Genomic DNA, 22,206 nt, shown 5'->3' with positions numbered 1-22,206 from the left:
GGTGCAAATGTTGACCTTGGGATGTCTAGACCAATGGCTCGCAGACTTCTCAACACCGTGACCTTTTAATACAGTTCTTCATGTTGTGGCGACACCCTCCCCTCCCCCCACCATAAAATTACTTTGTTTTTACTTCATAACTATAATTCTGCTACTGTTACAAATTGTAATGTAAACATTTGGCATGTAGGATATATAATATGAAGCCCCTATGAAAAGATCTTTAGAACCCCGAGGGAGTTGCGACTCACAGGTTGAGAACCGTTGGTCTAGATCATCATCTCCTCCAATCTTAGAAAGTAGCGCCAAATAATAGTTTCCCATGACAGCCCCGATGCTCATTTTGACAACTTTTATGGTCACAACACACAATCATGTACTTTAATCATACAAAATCCAAAGAATAAAATGCCACTAGCTACACGGGTTAAAATGAGTCTGACAACAGAAATGCAAAGAAACCCAGAGAATATCCTGTCGGAATCCACGGAGACGCTCAACGGTATTCTTAAGGGACAGTGTCCAGTGACTGTCCTAGCATGCTGAGTTCGTTGTCCTGACTTCTGAATTCCCAGTTCCTCTGGGTGGGGAAAGAAAGTGCATTTTTACAGCCTATAGCTCTTGGAGAAACTGTTCTTGTGTACACGGGTGGACAGAAAAATAAACGTGAAGGCTAGGCACCAAGATTTCTCAGAGTTCAGAGTCAGACTCAAAACTGTTGAGTCAGCTCTGGCTGTTTGAAAAGGACCGTGACAGTGACACTAGTTCAAAAGAGCCACGGAAGAAACTCCCAACTGTCAACAAGGAAGAAACCCACTACAAGTCAGACAAGTAATGTTTTTCCTACTCTACTTCGAAACACAGGTTCTCATATTCGAAATAGGAAGAGATAAACCGGCTGACGTGTGAGTAGAACCCCTCTCTTCTCTCTCTGCCCACCTACTCCTGACCCATAGCTTCGAGAGGTTGGAGGGAGGGACACACGCGCTCATTTCCTTTGAGGATTTGTCACCGAGTCTTCCTGTGTGTAGCCATGCCTCTTCAGTGGTGAGATAAAACTCTGCGATAAGGTCCTTCCCAAGGCTGTGGCACTGATCAGTGATGTGGGCGGATAACAATTCAACATTCTGAATTGCGAATGTAAAAAAAAAAATCACGATTATACAGAAATTATTGCACTTAAAAAAAAGAAAAAACCAAACCCAGCCCAAGCAGCAAAGAGCCGACTGAACCATCAGGAAGGGCACTTCCCGCCCTTCGAGGAGCATTTTGACCTTTCTGGAAATCCTAGTGAATTTGGTCCATCAAACGTCTAGAAGTGAAAAGACTCCAAACGGTATTGTAGGCTCCTTAAGGCTAAGTCTTCTCGGTTCTAGGAGGTTAAATCACCTCCTTGTCCACAAACTGCGCAGCGGGGACGCGATTTGACAAAGTGACTAAAGGCCCCTATAAAACCTCTGGAAGCAAGGGAGGATGGGTAGACATCATGGCCTCACCTGTGCGTGAGAGAAACACAGTTAGCATCCTGGTGTATTAACCGTCTCCTCCCACCTCTGGTTCCTACTACACTTAGCCCCACAACTTTTGGGGCTCTGTTTATCTCTCTGTTTTTGGGACTTGCCTTTTCTATGGCTCTGAATTCTTTCTCACTTATACACCTGTCTTTAATCTTTCCTCACGCTCTAGGCCTTTCTTGGTAGATACCGAGGTACCATGATGGTGCTCTCCCTGCCCCGGTTACAGAGCCTGTATGTCCCATCTTTTCTGCATTTCTTCCATTATGCCTTCTGTTCTATTGATGGCTTCCGCACCCTTCGATAGTCAGAAATCCTGCTCTGATACAGAGGTAAATACTGAGGTACATGTTACCTCAGCCAAGATCTCTCACATCTCCAAATCATGTCTTGTAGTTAAAATGTGAGTGCAAGGCATTGAACATGTCCCTCTGTTTCTGACGACCCCCCCAAATGGCTGCCCACATGATAAGTGGGGTTCGAGAGGCTCCGTGATCAATACTGTTTTTCTTTTGGGGAGTCTCCGCTCCAATTCAAACTCTTTTGGGGGTCCCGATTCCAACTTATAGCTCTTGTCATCTACACAACATTTGCACAGCTGCCTGGGTATAGGCGGAAGGTGGTGTTTCTAAGCGGCTGATGGAAATCCAGTATCAGAGGATAAAAGGTTCCGGGTAGAGGGGAGAATGCCACGTGCTTCAGAGGCTCCCTCTGTTGTTATGACCCACAGAGGACATTGAAGTCTCGAGCCAACTATGTAGGACACATAATATACTATGGCCACCTCTGTGTGCCTCAGACCTGGGCTGGAAAGGGGGTGTGAAGTGAGAGTCTACGGAAGTGCCCTGATGCTGAGACCGTCTCTACTTACCGCTCCCGAGTCTGAACTAGGACTTGCTGACGTTCTCGTAGATGACGTCACTGATGCAGAACTGTTGCTTCTTCTTCAGCCACATCAGCTGCACGCACTGATGGATGAAGATGTACTGCTCCTAGGACAGAGCACAGACAGGCCTCAGCGTGCAGCGTGCGTGAAGAGCGAGAATCCAGACAGCGCGACGATCAGCACCTGACGCGAAAGGAAGCCACTTTCGTGCCTTTCAAGAGGCAATCGCGCAGTATTAAAATCCAAGAGATTGAGCTTTAAAGGTACGGTTTTTAGTGATAAGTCTTAGAACGTCATTCCTTAGACCTCTTATAATAATATTCCTTCTGAGTGTGTGTGTGTGTGTGTGTGTGTGTGTGTGCATATGTCTTCATACATGCCCATATGTGTACATGGATGTGCATGTGTGTGTAGAGGCCAGAGGTCAAAATCAAATAGCTTCTTCTATCGTTCTCTCCCCTGTGTTTTTGTGGCACAAGCTCCCTCACTGAAGACGGTATTGCCGATTTGGCAAGACCAGACAGCAAGCAAAGCTCTGAGGCTCCTCCTGTCTCCTCCTCCTGGCACCCGGAATATAGGCCAGTGCTCTGATATCCAGCCTTTAGTGTGAGTGCTAGGGTCCCAAACCCAGGTCACTGTGCCTGTGCAGCCAGTCCTTTACCCGCTGGGTCATCACCTCCGATGTCCCATACATCAGAACACCATTGATGTTCTTTCTCTAGCTCCACTGAGGTATACTGAACACTGTGCGGATGTAAGGTGTAAAATGTGGTGATCTGATACTCATAGAGAGATGGTAATTAGTCACGTCAGTGAAGCCATTGTCCTTTCTGGTGACAATAATAACCTTCAGGAGCTACTCTTCTAGCAAATTCCAGGTATTCAGCCCCCAGCCTCCTAAGGTGAACTTGCTGTGCAGGGCAGATCATTACATCGCAGTCCTGAAGGCAGCGGATATGCAGCTTGGTGAACTTGGAAAACTAAAAATTTCCCACCTCGTCATATGTTGACATGAACTCCCGGAGTATGAATTCAACGGCAACAACAACCAGGAAGGAAAAAACAGGTTAATTCCTTTCTGATTATAAAAGGAGATCCTGAAATTATAAGCAATAGAAAGGGAGAAGCACATTGGAAGGGAGATGCTTAGGGAGAAGCACATTGGAAGGGAGATGCTTTCGAAGTTACTCCACAGCGCCAAAGAGTTGGTTTTTGTTGAAAGATTTCACAAACCAGGAACGCCTACAAATAGACAGACAACCGCTATATGAATCACTCCCGGGAGACAGAAAGTGTCTTCTCTTCCTAATTTGTGAAGCTTACAGTTGTCCAGTGATTTCTGAAGCAAATACAGAGAATATTAAAACATGCAAATAGTGGCCAAGTAGTTTGATGGGGTGGCACAGTCATATCAGTAGTAGAGGACAGAGGCTGAGGCAAGAGTTGAATGTCAGCCTGGGCTGCATGATGAGGCCATGTCTCAGAGAATAAATAAAGACTGAATAGAGAAAAAAATAAGTTAAAATGGGGGCTTTTCATCTATGAACTGAGCACAGATAAAGAAAGGGGAAAGAAGATTCGGTGATAATTTTGAGTATAGTAAGGTAGCCATTACTTCTTATCGTTGGAGACATAAAGTGAATAAGTGGTGTGGATACAGATAATAGTATGAAGAAGAGAAAAACCAGAGCTCCAGTAGATAAAGTACTATAAACAGACACAGATAGCAGGGAATGAGGAACAATGTTTAATGTTGTACACACAGGAAAACAGTGTCAGGAAGCAGTCTCTGAAACGGAATGTAGAAGTTTTGGATGGTCTGTGACATACGTGTATCATAGAACTTTTTGCACACTGATGTGCTATGTGAAAATTCACAGAAACGCATGCGCATGCGTGTAGCACATAAGCGCTCGTGAGTAGCTGTTCATGGCTGGAAGCTGAGATAAGAATCCCCTGGACATTAAGGTTGGTTCTCTCTGTGCCACGAATTAGGTTAATTTCATGGGTTTTCTCCTTCTTTATTCCAACTGTTTCATTCTTAGTGGTACAATTAAACATGACCCCTAAATAAAGTGCAGCCGAGACGACCCCAGGATTTTAAGCAGCCGTGTGCAAACAGATTCAGACAAAGGCTAAAAGCAAATGCTTCCAGCCACAGCTGGTTGGAACCTCAGCTCTGTGTCCTCAATAACTTTTGGAGAAATCCAGTTCTCTTATCATCTCACTACACTGAGCCAGCCACCATGGTCCTCACACAACACCCCATTAGTTCTGGGGTCATGTGAATGCTGGAAACAGGGCTCTGGTCTGGACTCTTGCTCCACGGCTGCCCAGTGGCCAAACTTTGTGTCAGAACCAAAACCAAGCACGACACGTCTTCAGTGCTGCTGCCACAGGCGAGTTGACCACACTCCTGTGAATGAGGGCTCATCCGTGCTCTTCAAAGCAGTGCAACTAGACTCACTGGGTTGCATGCACACATCGAGTCATGAAAGCTGAAGTGATGGGGAAAGGAGAGGCTAAAGGGGACTGGGAAAAAGAGTAATGGGGAGCAGGTGAAATACATTATACATATGTCTATAGATGCAGGATGAAGCTCATCATTACATATATCTTCATCTAATTATTACATATAATTGGTATATGCTAATTAAAAAAAGCCAAACTACAAACTGAGCAAAAGTAAAAAGAGAGAGAGAGCCATGACTGAACCATACAGGTAGGGAAAGTGAGTGCAAGACTATCTATAGATACATCCGTAATGCCTGGAGAAAGCCAAGCTGCCCGTGGAGAGGACAATCTGCTCAAAGCAAGGCCCCAACTGACCCCCAGAGAGGTGATTGAAAGAAAAACAAGCAAAATGTTTGCTAAGAATAGAGCAGAGTCCTGGAGAGGAGGGAGGAGTCCCAGCCATCTGTAGTCTCGGGCCGTGGATTCTGAGTACCTGTGTGGATCCTGTTGGCTTAGCTCCTGTATTCTTTATGGCAACACATGGCAACTGTGAGTCACATTTTAGAGATGAGAAATGGAAACTCTGAAGAGGTGACATGACTTGGGAAGTCCCAGAGCGGGGGCTCTCACCTCCTCCCAGGCTCTCTCTGTGAGGATGGAGAAGCCCTGATGTGTAGTTGGTTGGCTGAGAAAGGGCCTCATCAAATGGACTGCCCAGGTAGATTGTGACGATCCCAAGGCAAACCCTGAAGCCATGGCTACTTGAATTAGTCACTTTCGCCATTTCCGGGGGACAGCAGGATGTGATGGAGTCTAGGAGGTGGGCGTGTGGAGAACTATCAACCAAAGACGGGGAGAACTACGCTATTCGGCTCTGGGGTTGATTGTGTACAGAAAGACCAGCTCTCCCCTGGAGACTGACTTTGTCCTTTTTATTGTCATGCTTGATTGACAAGTGCAAGAGAAATCATTTCGTTCTTTGGTCCTTACTTATTAACCAAGTAAATTGGCAGGCAGCAGGATCTGAATGTGAGTGGGCTGAAGGACAAACACGAGATAAAAGAACTTGTATTAGAAAACACAGGCTGGACCGGGGGGCATGCAGAAACGGGGAAAAAAATAAGGCAAGTGAACAAGATGTTCTAGATATAACCGACAGAGCAGACACAAATAAACAACTGGGAAGGTGCCGGTTGAGGACTCCTGAGGGAACTCAAGGGTAAAGCTGGGGGTGTTGGGAAAGGGAGGAAGCCGAGAGACCCATGGAGCTGAGAGACCTATGCCCCTTGGATCTCCTAGCAATTCCGGGAAGGAATAGCAGCCTTTCAAAAAGACTGTTTTCTTGGAGAAGTCAACCAGAAATACTGCTGTAAAGAAGGAAGCCAGACAAGTAAAACCGTGGCCAAAAATAAGGGTGAGGCAAAGCAGCCTCCTGGCCTGCAGGAAGCGGCAGAGGCTGGTCTGCTTTCTGAGATTATCACCCCGAAGACAAACAGTGAGACTGGGAGGGAGCCAGAGGAGTTGTGTGCACAAAGGTAGCTTTCCAAAAACAACAACAACAACAACAACAACAACAACAACAAAAAAACAAAAAAAAACAACAAAAAAAAAAATACAAAAAAAACAAAAACAACCAAGGTTCTGTGGCTGTGAACATATCAAAAGTAACAAAGTAACCAGCTTAGATCAGCAGCTACAAAGTTGCAAATTAAGGGAGCAAGTCCCGCACTTCATCAAACAGGATGCTTAGAGTAAGATGTGCTTTGAAGTACGGGGTTTACACATGCCATAAAGCAGGGGATGGCGACCTTCCTAACACTGGGACCCTTTAATACGGTTCCTTGTGCTGCGATGACCCCCAACCATAAAATTATTGTTGTTGCTACCTCATAACTGTAATCTTGGTGCTGTTATGAGTTGTGATGTAAAGACTGTGTTTTCTGATGGTTGGAGGTGACCCCTGGTGAAAGGCTGGTCCAACAGCCACCTTAACCTATAGAGACCCCACAGGTTAAGAACTGCCATCACATAAGAATATGCTTTGTAAAATGTCTATTACATATATATGTAACAGAGACAGTTCTGTTGCATATCCTGATACGTGTTTACAGAAGTAAAAAAACAAAACTTCAGGCTCAAATCCAGCCTTCATTCCCTCCCTTATCCCCCTACGACTTCCCCCCTTCCAACATCATATGCTCTGTTTTTAAATTTTTCTCAAACCTACGGAGTCTACTCAGTGTTGTCTGTATGTACATAGGTGTGGGACATCTCCTAAATTGTGGGGTAGTTCCCCAAGCCCTGCATCCCTGTAGAAAACTGCCTGCCTCTCCCCCAAAGGTCATCAGTCGTCAATAGCACCCCAATGCCGCCCCGCCCCCATGCTGGGAATTTGTCTGGCTTGATCTCGTTCAGGTTTTGAGCATGTTGTTACCATGCTACAAGTTTCCGTCAACTGCTCTGCTGTGTTCAGAAAACAATGCTTGCTTAGCGTTATCTCCTGCTTCTGGTTCTTGTAATCTTTCTGGCCCCTCTCTCAAGATGCTCCCTGACCCTCTAAAGGAAGAGGTGTGCCTCACACTTCCCCTTTATGGCTGGTTACTCTGCAGTCTCTTACTTGCTGCAGCCTTGCCAGTTTTGTGTCTCCATGAGAGTTGCCATCTGCTGCAAAAAGATGCTTCTTTGAAAGGGACAACATCCTGCCCGGAGTATGCTTCCTAACTGTCATTCAGATGTTTGCTAAGGAGTCACTAGCGCAGAGAACTGCCGTGACCTGGAAGCAGCTTGGCAAGGAATACATTTGGACGGCTCTGCCAAGCCTTGCTAAGATGGGTCTGGCGTGGGGGTGAGAAACAGACTAGTAAATGTCCTCGTTGGAGAGACTGCAATTACCCTCCAGGCTATTTGAGTTATACTGACATCTAGTGGTTCTTGGCAGAAGCTGCAGGAGGAAGAACAAGGGATTAAAGCAATCTCTGGTGAGGGAGAGAGAAGTCAGGCCTGACCTTGTTCTAGTCCAGAATATTCTCCTCCCACACGCTTCTCCAAGAAAAGCTCTCTGTGGCCCTGGGGCCAGGGAGTCACTAATAGCCCAGTGGTTTGGATTATAAAAAAGCCACTGTACTTGGGTTTTTGCAGTCACACAGGTGTACGCTGGCTGTTGCCAGTGGGCAGCACAAAACCATAAAATTAGTTCATTGCTACTTTATAACTGTAGTTTTGCTACTTTATGAAGTATAACATAAATATCTGATATGCAGGATCTGCAACCCCCAAAAGGGTCACAACCCACAGATTGAGAACCGTTGATTTAATTAATGTGGTAGATTGGGGGGCTAGAAATCCTTAAAACCAAAAGAGACAGAATCCACAAATTCAACCAATGGTTAATATCAGAAGTGACTCAAGAGAGAGTCGCATGGAGGAAGAAGCCCAATGGCAAGCTTATTGACCGGTCTGTCACCTCAAATATAAATCAAACCCCAGTCCTCCTTATGCAGACTGACCGCTCCCTTCAGTGAACTCCCTACTGATCAAAGAGGGTTTTATTCTATTGCAGGCGCACCACATGACCCACGTCCCTAGAAGCCAGGCAAGTCTAGTCAGTCACTATATACACCATGGCCTTTTGAGAGCTTGACACCTGCTTATTTGGAATGGGGTAGTTTCAAATCTACACGGTGAGAGAATGGGGGAGACAGATGTAAGAAACGCTGAGACAGCTGATTTCAAACGTAAAGCTGGGTGATGGGGTGCTTTCCTTCCAGAGCAAATTTAAGCACGCAATCAGTTCAGTTCCTACCTCTGTCTGTACCATCGACATTCGGTATGAGCGCATTTCTGACACCAGCCCCAAGATGTCCACAAATTCGTGATCTCGGATGTGTTGCAAGAGCCTGTCAAGGGCTATGAAGGTGCCTGTCCGTCCCACGCCCGCGCTGCAAAAGAAGGGTTCAGATGGCATGTGAGTCACACTGGGCTTCTGCGCCCCTGGAAACCATCACCCCGCTTCTACCTCTGATATGCACCCGAAAGATCTCTAAAGTGGAGAGACAGCGATGAAAGGGGAACCTATTCTCCCACAGTGCCTTGCACTTAGCTGGGTCTTGAGAAAGCTGTGGTGGTTGGCGCTGCTTAGATGACATGTTTTTGACCATCACTGTTTATTCTTTAAAGAGGAAAGAAAGAGGGCACTATTTCTGCCCTGGGCTCTCTGGTTTCTTTTGGAGGAAAATGAAGACCGTACACTGAACACTCCAAGGCAGATGGTTCATTCTCCCCTTAAGGCATGGACGCGTATTAACAGCCTCCTGTCTCAGGGGTAGCTCCACACACATTATTCCTGGAACCCAGCTCAACCCAGCTCGAAGGTTTAGTTGACAACCCCACTGCCTAACCCTAGCTCTGGGGCCATAGGCATTTGTTACATGGTCAGCTCACCACCTCAGACAGACAGGCAGACAGGACACGTGTCTCTCTACTGACTCAGCCATGAATCCGCACAAATCTCCCATTGATCTTTTGAATAACTACCTTGAGGTCGAACTCCTCTCATCCAGTGCCTGAACCCCAGTGCTAAGGGTATGGATGACAGGGACTGGTATTGCTAGCCGCACATAGACACCAGTCCTGCCTGTTCAGGTCAGTTCTGTTCTGCTGCCAACCATCCCCAGAGCCAAAAGGCTCCAAACTCTAAATTACACTGACATCTTGGGTGAAGAGACAGTTGAGCCAATTTAGATGTGGAATTTGCTAGGAGAAAAAAAAAACCCGAAACTAAAAGCCTTGAGTTCAGAGCCCAGTTTGCCTTTTCTGTTAGATAACTCCCCTCTCCAGGGGCTTCTCGGATAAAATGATCTGTCACCAAATGTGACCTTGTAAAGTCACATCCCGCATGGCACCTGCTGGCAGCTGTGAAGGGAGTGTGAGTTTGACCCCACAGGTGCAAGCAGCTTTCTGTCCGGAGAACTGTTTTGAGGGTAATCTCATGTTCAGCAACATGCTTTGAAACCACAAAAGTCTAAGTTGGGCAGATGAGAAGGACCAGCTCCTTCAACAGTAATGTAGCAGCTCACAAGCATTGTTGGTTCTGAACACACACACACACACACACACAGTACACACACATACACGTGCACACAATACACACATACATTCACACATATGTGCACACACATACATACATGCACACACATAATTCATACACATACATAGCTCACCAGAACACATGCACACATGTGCGTGTACATGTACATACACAGTGCACACACATACATGTGCACATAATACACATGTACATTCACACACATATGTGTACACATACATACATATGTGCACACAATAATAATTCATACATATACATACCTCACCAGAACATACAGAGAGAGAGAGAGAGAGAGAGAGAGAGAGAGAGAGAGAGAGAGAGAACACCAAAGACGAACATTTTAGCTCACCAAGACAAAGTGCTAATCCCCATCTTTGAAAGGTCCTTGCTCAGAATGGGATAGTTGTGTCCCCTAACATCCCCCACTCCACTCCTGCCTCTGGTATGTATCTAAAAGTTTTGAGCCTATATAACCGTTTTATAACATCCTGTCAGTGGGGTGGATTTTGTGTTCATTTGTGGGATGGCAAGGTTTACGTCAGGGGAAACACTTCCTCATACTAATTCAGAGGAATTAGTATTAGTATGACTTGTGATTTGAAATAACGTTATAAGCCATTTGTCCCATTTTATTTTAGGTTCTGAATTTCCAGATGCGATTTTGAAGCACAACCACGTTTATCTAATACACCAAGTATTTTTATGTCTTCTCACCATCTGCCTTCTCTCAAGGCTTTTCAGGCTGTTTTGAGCCACGAGAAGCTTTGTAGAATTTGACCTTGCATTTCTCATGCCACATCTATTCCGATGGTGATGTCACGTGGTACCTGACCTTTGGAGACTCACGCATCTAGATTTGAATCTTATTTTTTCTATGCTCTGGTTGAATCAACCTTTGTAAATCTTTGTATTTCTCTCACGCTCTTTTGCTTTTAAAAAAAAGTTGGGATAATAGTATTTTAAGCTCAGCATAGCGGCACATGTCTGTAATCCCTGCAACTCAGAAAGCTGAGGCAGGAGAATCACTGCAAGTTTAAGGCCAACTTGGGCTAAAGAGTGAGTTCAAGGCCTGACTGGACTACAAACCAAGATTATGTCTCAAAAAAGAGCACATTAAAAAAACTGTATTCTACAGAGTACAGTTATGAAATAACTTAATGATAAGTAAGACGCGCTTATAGCAAAACACCAACTAAGTTCATACCTTAAAGTAACCATTTATGATCAAACCTGATCAGGGTTTGACGGGCAGAAAAAACATGTTGTTTGTTGTGGTTAATATTGTCAACAGATCCTGATTTGCCTAGGAGACAAACTCCTGGCATGCTGTGAGGGCATTCATTTCTAGATAGGTTGGCTGGGGTGGGAAGACCCGACCTGAAGGCAGGTAGCATGGGCTGCAGCCTTTGCTTAAATAAAAAGAATGCTGGCTGTCACCAGTACTCATCACTCTCTGCTTCCTGACGTGGCTGCCTTAACCCCTTACCACCCTGACGTCACACCAAGGCAGACTAAACCCTTGAACTCAGCCAATTTTCCTAAAGTAGCTATTGCCGGGTGTGTTCGTCCCAACGGTAAGACAGGCAACGCACAGAGAATGCCAGCCGAGGTTACCTGCAGTGGATGATCATGGGTCCTTTGCTCTTGGTGGCTTGCTGCCGGACAGTGTACACGAACTGCAGGATGCTCTCGGCAGCATTTGCTGGAGGCACGCCATGGTCTGGCCAGGCCGTGTAGTTAAAGTGCATCACATCCTGGGCCTCGTCAGCCTGTGGTGGGCGATGCGGAAGAGCACGTGTTAGTCACCTCATCTACACTAAGCGTGGCCAGAGCCAACACTGAAGACCAAGCTGGAGCTACCGTCTTCTCCTATTGATCACCCATCTCTGAGCGCCCGCCTGGTCCTGATCAGGTCCCGAGGGAAAAGGTCAGCTGTAGCCGTGTGAAGCGGGAAGAGGTGGTTAACACATAGGTTAACCCGTATCTGTTAGCCAGTAGCTGAGAGCGAGAGCTCACGCAGACTGGGTGGCATCCTGACTCTGCCAGTTAGAAGCTGCCGCAGTACAGTTTTGGAGACTACCTTTGCTGTCCTACTTAGAGCTCTCTGCTACCCCAGCATATCACGTTCTCTGACAGGAGAATCCTGTCCCTCACTCAGAGAGCTTTCCTGGGAAATTCTTAAGAGGTCACCTTCATGTGCCCAAGCATCGCAAAGATTGTATCACCACCCAGCAATAATCCATCTCGACATCCGAACCGGGCAGCACCACAGTGGCATTCCTGTCCCCAGCATTCTCCCCGGGTCTGACTGGAGTCCGATTCCAGCTGCATCCGTAGCCATAGAAGGATTCGCTCTACCCTTTGACCCTTGCACGTTTACCGGAAATACACTTTTCAAACAACCGCAAAAGGCATTTATCTGAGAAGTCCTCCTCTGAGATCTGAGATGAGAAACCTGGTCCGAGACAGACTCCCTGGGCTTCAGTTTTCTCATATCTAAAAAGGACCGCTGGTATCAGGCCCACGTACACTAAGCAGAGCAGGTGAGCGATGGGTGGTGTGGTGCGTGCGACAGATCAGTCATCCAAATGACTGTGTGGTCATTAGCGCCGGCTTCCGTCTGCTCAGTCACCTGGATACTTTGCTCTAAGGTAAGTCAGTTTGTGTGTTATTGTGGGGATTTGGGGGGCACCCCGTGGGGTTTGACAATGTAGACTCGGAGACATCTGAACAGTGTAAGGCTGTTTGCCGGTTTGCTGGAGCAGTCTCTCCCTCTGCCCAAACTCGGCCACCAACTGTTTTCTCCTCACTTTCCACACTTCCTTCTCACACAGAAAAAGCTATTAGCGTGCATAGTGGGAGAGATTCCTCCCCCAAGGCAGCTAGGTTTCCTTTTTGGGCAGGCGAGGAAGTGATAAACATTTATATATCCTGCCAGCCTGGAGCTGCTGGAGCGATTAGCAATTGAGAACACAGGGACACACCTTCATAGGTGGTTGATACAGAATGTGTGTGTGTGTGTGTGTGTGTGTGTGTGTGTGTGTGTGTCTGTGGTCACCCCAATAGTATATGAATCCTATTCATATTGGCCCAGGCACTGAATTTCTCTTTGAGCCAGATATATAGGCACCAGGATAAGGATCCTTCGAGATCAACACCGTTTAGTCTCTGTAAGTTAGAAGAATGGTATTCTTGTTACTAACTGTGAGGCTGGCTCCTACGTCAGGCTCTTCTCAACTGTCTGGTTCATTCCTCAAACTTGCAAAGACCCTACAATCCACTCAGAGGGTAGAACATCCTAGCAAGAACCTTGGAAGGTCTGGAGCCCAAGCTTATATTCAGGAAGCAAAGAGAAATGAACCTCGAGGAGCAAAGCTGAGCAGTCTTAGGCAGAGTTTGCATCTCTGTAAGTAGATTTTAATATAAATAATATGTACAAATTCATAGTAAGATTTATAGCAGTAACAACCCCGTTTCTTCAGCTATGCCCACTGGTCCTTGGGCACCGTATGCCACCCTGCCACCCACAGGCAGCACGAAGTGTTCAGAGTAACCCGTCCATAATAAACTGCGGAAGAGCAAGTGTTCGTCCGACACCATGGGTGTTCAAAGTTAGACATCAGCTAGCTTGGCTCGTCTGGAAAGGCTCACAAAACAAGCCAGCTTTGTCTGCGGGCTGATGGCCCTACCATCCCTGTATGGTCACATCCCAGTGCAGCCAGTCTGAAAATGCAGTCGGCTAATAAACACAAGTGGATGTAAAACTGAAGGAAACCACCAGACTGTCCCTGGTCTCCCCAGGGCTCCGAGGCAGGACCACGGAACTGGCAACAGGTTTTTCAGTTGTGTGCAAGGCTCAGGGTCCACAGGAATGGGTAAGTTGGTGATATTTACTCAGTCACACCGGTCTCCACATACTGGGCAGTGGCAAGCCGGTGTTGCCACCATTTTCCTTGTTTAAATGAGAAAACGCTCCTGTTTGATCTGACCCGCGTATCCTAAATTCTCTTACTCTGATTTTTCTCATCTCCACGTTTTATCTTGTTGAGAAGATACCCGGGAACTTTACACATCTCAATATGGAACAAAGTAAGAAGGGCGGGTGTAAACAAAAACTCAGGAAAAGATTGACTCAGACAGATTGATGTTTTTTTGACCAAGCTTACAGCCAAAAGAGGGCACCAGACGCCTGTAACCTCTGAACCGCCCTAAAGGCAAACACTGTTGTTTATTGCTTTGTTTCTGCTGTTGAAACTCTTCTCGTTTGTCACAGAAGGATGGGGACGTAGCTTAAGAGCAAGGACGAGAAGCCTCTTCTAGACCTGGAGGGAGCAGGTAGGAGAACATACGCTGTATGTTTGCTTTGTTTTGTTTTGTTTTTCTGTTCCCAGATGCAAACCTGGGAAAGAACTGTTTTCTATTCTTTACCAGCTTGTACTGGCTTCCTTGCTGAAACAGCCCAGAAAGTAAACTCAGTTTAAATGGCGTTAAGATCGTGAAATATCGCCTCTGGTAGGCAATCTGTTGACTCGAGCAGTGCTCTATTAGTTTTGAAACAGTTCATTCTCCGGTTCGCTCATTCCATGGAAACAGAGTGCTTGCTGGTGAAACTGATGATATCCAGTGAGAGGAAGAGAAGAAAGAAAGCTGTGAGGACAGTGTGCTGAGAGAGGCATGTGCACAGGGGCTCTGAGGTAGGCAGGAAGGAGCTGAAAGCCTCAGACCTGGAAAGCCGGATAAAGGAGGGACACTGCATTTGAGTGTCCGGCCTAGAGAACAGGACGAGCTGGACAATTCAGAAGAATAGGACAGAAGGAACAGCCTGTTACACTCTCACTGGGGTGTGCCTGGATTTGGTCATACACCTAAGGGAAAGGGATTTTCCTCTCTTTCTTTCTTTCTTTCTTTCTTTCTTTCTTTCTTTCTTTCTTTCTTTTCTTTCCTTCCTCCTTCCCTCCCTCCCTCCTTCCCTCCCTCCCTTTCTTCCTTCCTTCCTTCCTTCCTTCCTTCCTTCCTTCTTGTGTGTGTGTGTGTGTGTGTGTGTGTGTGTAGGGTTCTCAACAGACTACACTAGTAGGAACTATATCTATGGGACATTTATCTATAAAGAGCAAATTTATAGGATGGCTTTGGCTGAAGTGAGTACTGGAGTGTGGGGCAAGTGGACCGTGCCACCAGACAGAGGAACTGGTAAGGTCGAGCAGGCCCAAACCCTGCGGAAATCTCAAAATTGAGAACGGCAGGTATGGGGTCAGCTCCCTGCCTAACTACCTGATCTGTAACACATAACCATGACACCCCACTGAGAAGAGCATGACAGTTGGTCATGTAGATAAAAAACAGGAGTTCTCTATGCTAATGAGATATCTAAGTAGGCCCTGAGTGTTTAGCCAATGAGCTTCTCTTCCTGGATATTCCTTCCGGCAAAAGATATTTAATCCCTGGTACACCCCAAGTAAGATGCAGGCATTCACATCCACCACCAAATAAAGCAGTTTGGACAAGGAAGGAGGACCATCTCCTTCATCAAGGATTGCTGGGGGTGGGGGCTTTATTGTAGAGACACACCTACATCTCAGGAGAAGCCTTCTCTTTTCTAGTCACTCTGCTCTCACTCTCGGCACTCACTCAGAACCAACCGGATTCTTCCCCCATCCTCTGGCTCTCTGTCTTTCCCTTCCTTCCTGGCACATAAATGCCCTGAGTGGGAATGAAGACCCTCAGACTCCCATTCCCAACTCCCAGTGGTACCCCAGTATCTGGGTACACAGGAGACTGAGAACAACAGCATCTGTCCCAGACCCCATGTTTCTCACCGAGGAAACAGGCTGGGACTGCTATGACGGACTGCGTTCTGACATGCAGCCCGACACTGGAGCCTAGCGCAGACACAATCAGCCTGGGCTTAGAGACTTGTCCACAGAGACAGAAGCAAGGCAAGGGAAACGGATCTTTCCGGGACTCTGTTTAACTTGAAGAGAGACATGGAACCAGAATTAAGGAGGTCTAGACGTTGAAACTCACAGAACGAAATTCTAACTAGCAAGCCTCAGTCCTGACGTTTAATTTGAGTATGTGCTTGTGCCTCCCACACACAGCTTGCTGTCTGTCTTATCTGATTAATGCAAGTGATGAGAACACCTCTCTCTCTCTCTCTCTCTCTCTCTCTCTCTCTCTCTCTCTCTCCCCCTCTCTCCCTCTTTCTCTTTCTCTCCCTCTCTCCAGTTGTGGCTAACAGCCCTGCACTAGTTTGAGACAGGCTGATGCAGACTTTCCTTTCATCTCCTCTGGCCTTTGAAGACAGCATTGCATCCAAATCACCCTTGATAGAAATAGAGAGTAACTGTACTGAAAGTCAGAGCCCTTTGTCTCTTGCAGGTAGCAGCATGACGGAGCCTGAAGCGCTCACGGTCTTACCCAGTGATGGTTTGTGTGTGGGGGTATTGGTGGGATGCAGAGATGGAGAGCACCCTCCCCAAACCTGTCGGAAACTTACATAATTGATCCGGAAGTGTCTGCTGGCCCAGTCCTCCTGTTCTTCCTCAGAGACCATCTCCACGGTGATGTCTCCATAAGCAATGGGTTCTTCCGTGAATGGCCAGTAGTGGTCGCATTTTACCTGAGGCAACAATAACGCCACCATTTTAAAAGACAAAGCGGAGCCAAGAAGTAACCAGGGAAGAAACAGTCTGTGCTCACTGCAGGGCAGCAATGATCCCCTCCTTTCCAAAGAAAACATGCAGGCCCATGGAGAAGGTGAAGACTAGGCACCTTCAGTCCCCCTTCCTGACAGTGGACAAACACCCAGGGCTGTGAACGGGGCAGGCATGGCCAACCGGCCCTCAGGCACATAGGTACACACCCTTCTTTTCTCATTGCACTGAGTGAGCATGACAATGATGCGAGACTTCTGCTGCAGGACCATCTTCCAGAAATCATTTCTGGTTTCCGGCAGTGGTCCCTGGGTGGCAATGTACTCCTGAGGTGAGTTGTAGCCCTGAAAGGAGAGTGAGAACGTCAACACTTCGCCAGCCAGCGTCACTGCCCCCTGAGTGCTGTTGGGCGTTCTAACCCTGCCAGGACGGCTGACATCCTGCTGATGGAGGAAGTTGGCAAAGGATCACACACCTATCAAATGTTTCCTTCAGCTTATCATGAAAGCGGTAACCAGAGGGCTTTTATACGGGTTGGTGTGGTTTTAAGCGCTGCTTGTTAGAAGCCTATCCAATCATGTCCACACCTTTTCACGTCAGCCGCACTCTTTACCTCAGCTGCTCTAAGTGCACAGGTGTGCAGCTGTAGTCTGGACTGTGGAGTCTAGACACAGGGGAGAGGCCCTCCCTTCAGTGCCATGACCTCCCTCCTCTAGTCTCTCACAGGGAGCTGTGGTTCTCAACCAGTGGGTTGTGACCCCTGTGGGGTTCAAATGACCATTTCACAGGGGTTCCATATCAGATATCCTGCATGTTAGATATTCACATATGACTCATAACGGTGAAGAATTTCCGTGATGATGGAGCCATGAAATGATTTTTATGGTTGAGGTCACCACAACACGAGGAGCTGTGTTAAAGGGCTGCAGCATTAGGAAGGGTGAGAGCCATTGCATCCTGTATTCTGAATAGGAGCAACAGGAAGTGCCCACAGCTCCTGGCCCTCAGTTGTTAGGTGGGGGCAGCTGCCACTTCTCCATTTCATGTATCCTTAGCCCCTACGGCCTTCCAGTGCCTGGTCTGTGTGGTTTTGAGCTTTGGATTAGTTTATTATTATTATTATTATTATTATCATTATTATTATTATTTCTACTTACAGGAATATAATTGGCATTAATGTAGTCTGCTCCTTCTTCTTCATTCATGGAGACCAGCCTCACTCTGCTGAAGTCGTCTATGAAGACCAGAGAGAAAAGACACATTAAAAAAAAAACCGGAATGGAAGGCAAAACGATTGTGTCGGTCTCTGTCAGATACCAAGTTAAACAGAAGGCCGAGGAGGGAGGCCGTCTACTGTTGTCTTAGGGCCTCCATTCGATAATTTATGACTTTCATCCAGCCACTACTTCCTCAGCTCTTCCAGCTCTGGAAGAGTCAGCTGCAAGTGCTTCAGGCAGGAACTGAAATATCTTTATGACCATACGGGAAGCTATAGTACGTAACGTAAATTTATGGTTGCCTTCTCGTGCAGCGACATCCGAGGAACCCACTACCTCACCCAGAGAACGGAAGTCACATGGGCCTTTTCGAAGTTATTATGACACTTACTGGTTTAATTCTTTTTGTTGCTGGACATGAAATTTAATGTTTAAGGTAAATGATTGTGTGTGTGTGTGTGTGTGTGTGTATGTGTGTATGCGTGCATGTGTGTGTGCATGCGTGCATGTGTGTGTATGTGTGTGTGTGTGCATGTGTGTGTGTGTATGTGTGTATGCATGCATGTGTGTGTGCATGCGTGCATGTGTGTGTATGTGTGTGTGTGTGCATGTCCACCCGCCTGCACATTAAGAAAGGACTACTAGAGTTAAGCAAAGAAGCATCTGTCATCTCACACTTATTCTTTTTGTGTGGAAGTGCGTAAAGCCCACTCCATTATAAACCTTTCAGGGTTCCACACGTGTCATTAACTACAGTCCTCACAGTGTGCTTAGACTCCCCGGCCCTGTTCGTCTCTATAAAACCGAAGTGTAGCACTCTCTTCCTATCACTTACCAGCCCTAATCCCGGTTCGCTCTCGATCGTGTATCAAATAGTATTATTGTTGGCCTTGTTGATTTCGGTTTTTTACCTTGGTTATTTCTCCCTGTTCTTTTTCCTTTCACTTATTCAGATTTATCTTACTAACTTCATCCTCAAACTTCTCTTTATTGGTGTGTGTTTACTCTATGGTGTTGAGTTTCATAAGGAAAGTCTCTGGTTCTTGACAGTGACCAGGTGTCAACTGGATTCCCTCTCAAATTCATGGACTCGTTTCCTTTGATTATTACTGTTACCTATATAAATATGTAAGAACAACTTGCTCAGTTTATTTAGTATTGCTTATATGTAAATGACATCTGTGGACTATCTGACTTGGAATTGGATGAATAGGGAGCTCACTCCCAGAAGATCAAGTCTCCCTTTCTTAGCAGTCATTGGCTGCCGGGAGTCCTTTGTCTGTGGTAGGGAGGGTCGAATGCTCAGATGCAATTTATGTGAAGAGGTGTAATAAACCCCCACCTCCACCCGGTAAGACCAATGTGCCAGCCAGGTCTGGGAAGACTCGGTGGTGGCCCTGTGATTCAGACCACACTTGAGTCTGGCGGGAAAATAGTGAGACTGATTGAGTGGCAGAAGCAAAGCTTTGACCTTTAAGAGACAGGGCTGGGGTCAGGGCTATTGATCAGCTTACACGGCAGGATGTTTGTATAGCGGTTTTTACATCGGTTCAGCGGAAGATCTGCAGCAAAGTGTGGAATATCCAGTCCAATCAACTTCAACTCCTGCAAACAAGAGAGAACAGGTTCAAAGTTTCTGTACCCAGTGCAGAACTGGATGGCTTAATGTTCACCTTGGACTCTGTTCATGGATAAAACTTCAACATGCCCTTGGTCAGCTGATAAGGCAGCAATTTCTTTTAAGGGCAGGACGTGCTAGCCGATCCACTTCGCTCTTGTCAGCTCGCTCTAGTCAATGAATCTGGGTAGAACTTGGGTGAAATTGGAAGTTCACTATGGGCTTCTTTAGTTTGGTTTCTTCTCCTGACCTCTACCACCAACAGAAAGAGTCCATGGGCAGCAAAGCTGCTGATGTCAGGGTGAGGAGACAACCTGATGGATACCCACAGCCTGAAGCAGAAGCACTCCAGTGAAACCACGTACCTGTGAGTGAGAAAGCTAAGCATCGCAGGGACTTGAACCCTAAAGGTAGTTTGTTAGCACAGCTGCAGTGAAGCACAGTTCACTCTGCCATCTAAACAGCTCGAGCTTCTCACAGATTACTCAGAGAAGTAAGATCTACGTGGGAGATGGGGTGTGGGAGGCTTGGGAATGAAAACACAGATCAGGATTATGACAAGGAGGGCAGCTCGTGTATGAGCTGTTCACATAAACCATGAGGAAGCATGGGCATCTGTTTTCTCGTAGAAATGAGCCCCCAAAGAAGTTGTGAGACAGTGGGGTTAGGAGTAGGAAGCAATCTCCACAGTATAAAATATTGGGTGAACAGCCTCTAAATGCCGGTGATGGGACCCGAAGAATAAAGGTGAATCATCAGTGAGGAGGCAGCCCTAGAGTGGAAGGCGGCACACCGGATGGACATCTACTGGCCTGTCGGTTATCTGTACCTCAGCCCCTACCACAGCAGGCATTGGTGTTTTTCTTACAACCATGCCATTCAAAAGAGTGACTGTGAGAAACATTTCGGCTGTTTATCCCCCTGTGTCTAATAAAAAACAAAAGGAGTACTACTCAGCTATTAAAAACAATGACTGGGGCTGGGGATTTAGCTCAGTGGTAGAGCGCTTACCTAGGAAGCACAAGGCCCTGGGTTCGGTCCCCAGCTCCGAAAAAAAGAACCAAAAAACAACAACAACAACAAAAAAAACCAAAAAAACAGTGACTACATGAAATTCTTAGGCAAATGGATGGAACTAGAAAATATCATCCTGAGTGAGGTAACCCAGTCACAAAAGAACACACATGGTATGCACTCACTGATAAGTGGATCTTAGCCCAAAAGCTTGGAATACCCAAGACACAATCCACAGACCACATGAAGCTCAAGTACAAAGACCCAAATGTGGCTGTATCCGTCTTTCTTGGAAGAACAAAATACTCACAGGAGGAAATACAGGGACAAAGGGTGGAGCAGAGACTGAAGAAAAGGTCATCCAGAGACTGCCCCACCTGGGGAATCCATCCCATATGCAGATACCAAACCCAGTCACTATCACGGATGCAAAGAAGTGCTTGCTGACAGGAGCCAGATATGGGTGTCTCCTGAGAGACTCTGCCAGAGCCCTGCTGATACAGATGAGGATGCTTGCAGCTAACCATTGGACTGAACAAGGGGACCCAATAGAGGAGTTAGAGAAAGGACTGAAGAAGCAGAAGGGGTTTGCAACCCCATAGGAAGAACAACAGTATCAACCAACCAGACCTCACCAGAGCTCCCAGGGACTAAACCGCCAATCAGACAGTACACATGGAGGGTCCCATGACTCTGGCCACATTTGTGACAGAGGATGGCATTGTCCAGCATCAATGGAAGGAAAAGCACTTGGTCCTGTGAAGGATTGTTTGCCCAATGTTGGCTTTGAGGTGGGAGTAGGTGGGTGGAGCGGGAGCATCGTCATAGAAGCAGGGGGAGGGGAGAGGAGGTATGGGAGAGGGAGGAAAGGGGGGAACATTCGAAATGTAAAGACATAAAATATCTAAGAGAAATAAAATTATTTAAAATAAAATATGAAAACGGAAAGAAAATGAGGTTGCATATAACCAGATCACCTAGAAGTCTACTTTATGGTCTACTGGAATGGTAGTTTCTGGGCTTGTATATCTAAAGGAGCAAATCTAGCAATATCCGGAAACACTCCAAGATGTATTCTTATTGTTTTTTATTTTATGTGTGCGTCAGTGCAAGGGAATGCTCTGTGCGTGTGTGTGCTACAGAGCCCCTCGGTATTTGTCTTTACTGTCGTTTCTATAAGCTTCTTCAGACAGCCGAAGAACCAGTTGCCATAGAAACCATCTATTTTGCTTACACTTAATGAGTTCAGGGTTTTTTTTTTGCATGCGCATGTGTAAGGTGTGTGTGTGTGTGTGTGTGTGTGTGTGTGTATGTGTGCGTGAATGTGTAATGGTGTGCTGGCATGTATGTGGGGTGTGCCTGTGTGGTGAGGCAGAGGACTACGGTGGCTTCCCTAATGGTTCACCGCATCATGTCAAGCCACGGTCTCTGACTAGGCCAATTGTCAGGGCTAGCTCACAGCTTGCCCTGAAGGTGCTTTGTCTCTGCCTCCTGAGTGCTGCGATTACAGGTTACCCCTCTTGCAAGGCCCCTACACTCTGATCTGAACTCTGGAGTACTCACACTTTGCCCAAGGTAATTTTGTTCCTAGTCCCAAAGGATGCAGCAAAGCATACAAGTTTCACCCTTCAAGTCTCTTCTCAACCGTTACTTTAAGGAATCCGAAGCTAGAGAACGAGTCTGGAAAAGGAACTTATGGGGCTCTGAAAGATTTTTAAGGGAAGAGACGTTGATTGAGGAAGGGAG

At 46.6% G+C, this 22,206-nt stretch overlaps 1 protein-coding gene and 1 long non-coding RNA gene across 6 annotated transcripts in view; one reads left to right on the top strand and one right to left on the bottom strand.

The window, feature by feature from the left end:
- Positions 1 to 337: 337 nt before the first annotated feature.
- Ptpro (protein tyrosine phosphatase, receptor type, O) overlaps positions 338 to 22,206 on the bottom strand; it is a 210,925-nt gene continuing 189,056 nt past the window's right edge. For 3 of the 4 annotated variants that reach the window (XM_087659074.1, XM_087659078.1, XM_087659079.1), the window contains 8 exons: positions 19,343 to 19,433; positions 17,769 to 17,845; positions 16,821 to 16,955; positions 16,455 to 16,577; positions 11,573 to 11,727; positions 8,657 to 8,792; positions 2,386 to 2,506; positions 339 to 1,496 (listed from right to left, as the gene is read on the bottom strand). In XM_087659074.1, the coding sequence (XP_087515200.1) occupies positions 2,402 to 2,506; positions 8,657 to 8,792; positions 11,573 to 11,727; positions 16,455 to 16,577; positions 16,821 to 16,955; positions 17,769 to 17,845; positions 19,343 to 19,433 (822 nt within the window). In that variant the 3' untranslated portion in view covers positions 339 to 1,496; positions 2,386 to 2,401. 4 annotated transcript variants of the gene reach the window in all.
- LOC120102421 (uncharacterized) lies at positions 4,284 to 18,969 on the top strand. 2 transcript variants are annotated; one of them, XR_015686235.1, is made up of 4 exons: positions 4,284 to 4,368; positions 14,232 to 14,293; positions 16,337 to 17,121; positions 17,771 to 18,561. It is a non-coding gene; the product is annotated as an uncharacterized LOC120102421 (long non-coding RNA). The 2 variants fall into 2 exon arrangements; XR_015686236.1 differs by lacking the exon at positions 4,284 to 4,368 and having other exon boundaries at positions 14,159 to 14,293; positions 17,771 to 18,969.

The sequence above is a fragment of the Rattus norvegicus genome, chromosome 4, assembly GCF_021556685.1.
Source record: "Rattus norvegicus strain SHRSP/BbbUtx chromosome 4, alternate assembly SHRSP_T2T, whole genome shotgun sequence".
NCBI lineage: Eukaryota > Metazoa > Chordata > Mammalia > Rodentia > Muridae > Rattus > Rattus norvegicus.
Note: the sequence above shows the minus strand (reverse complement) of the source record. Positions and strands in the feature narration are given on the sequence as shown.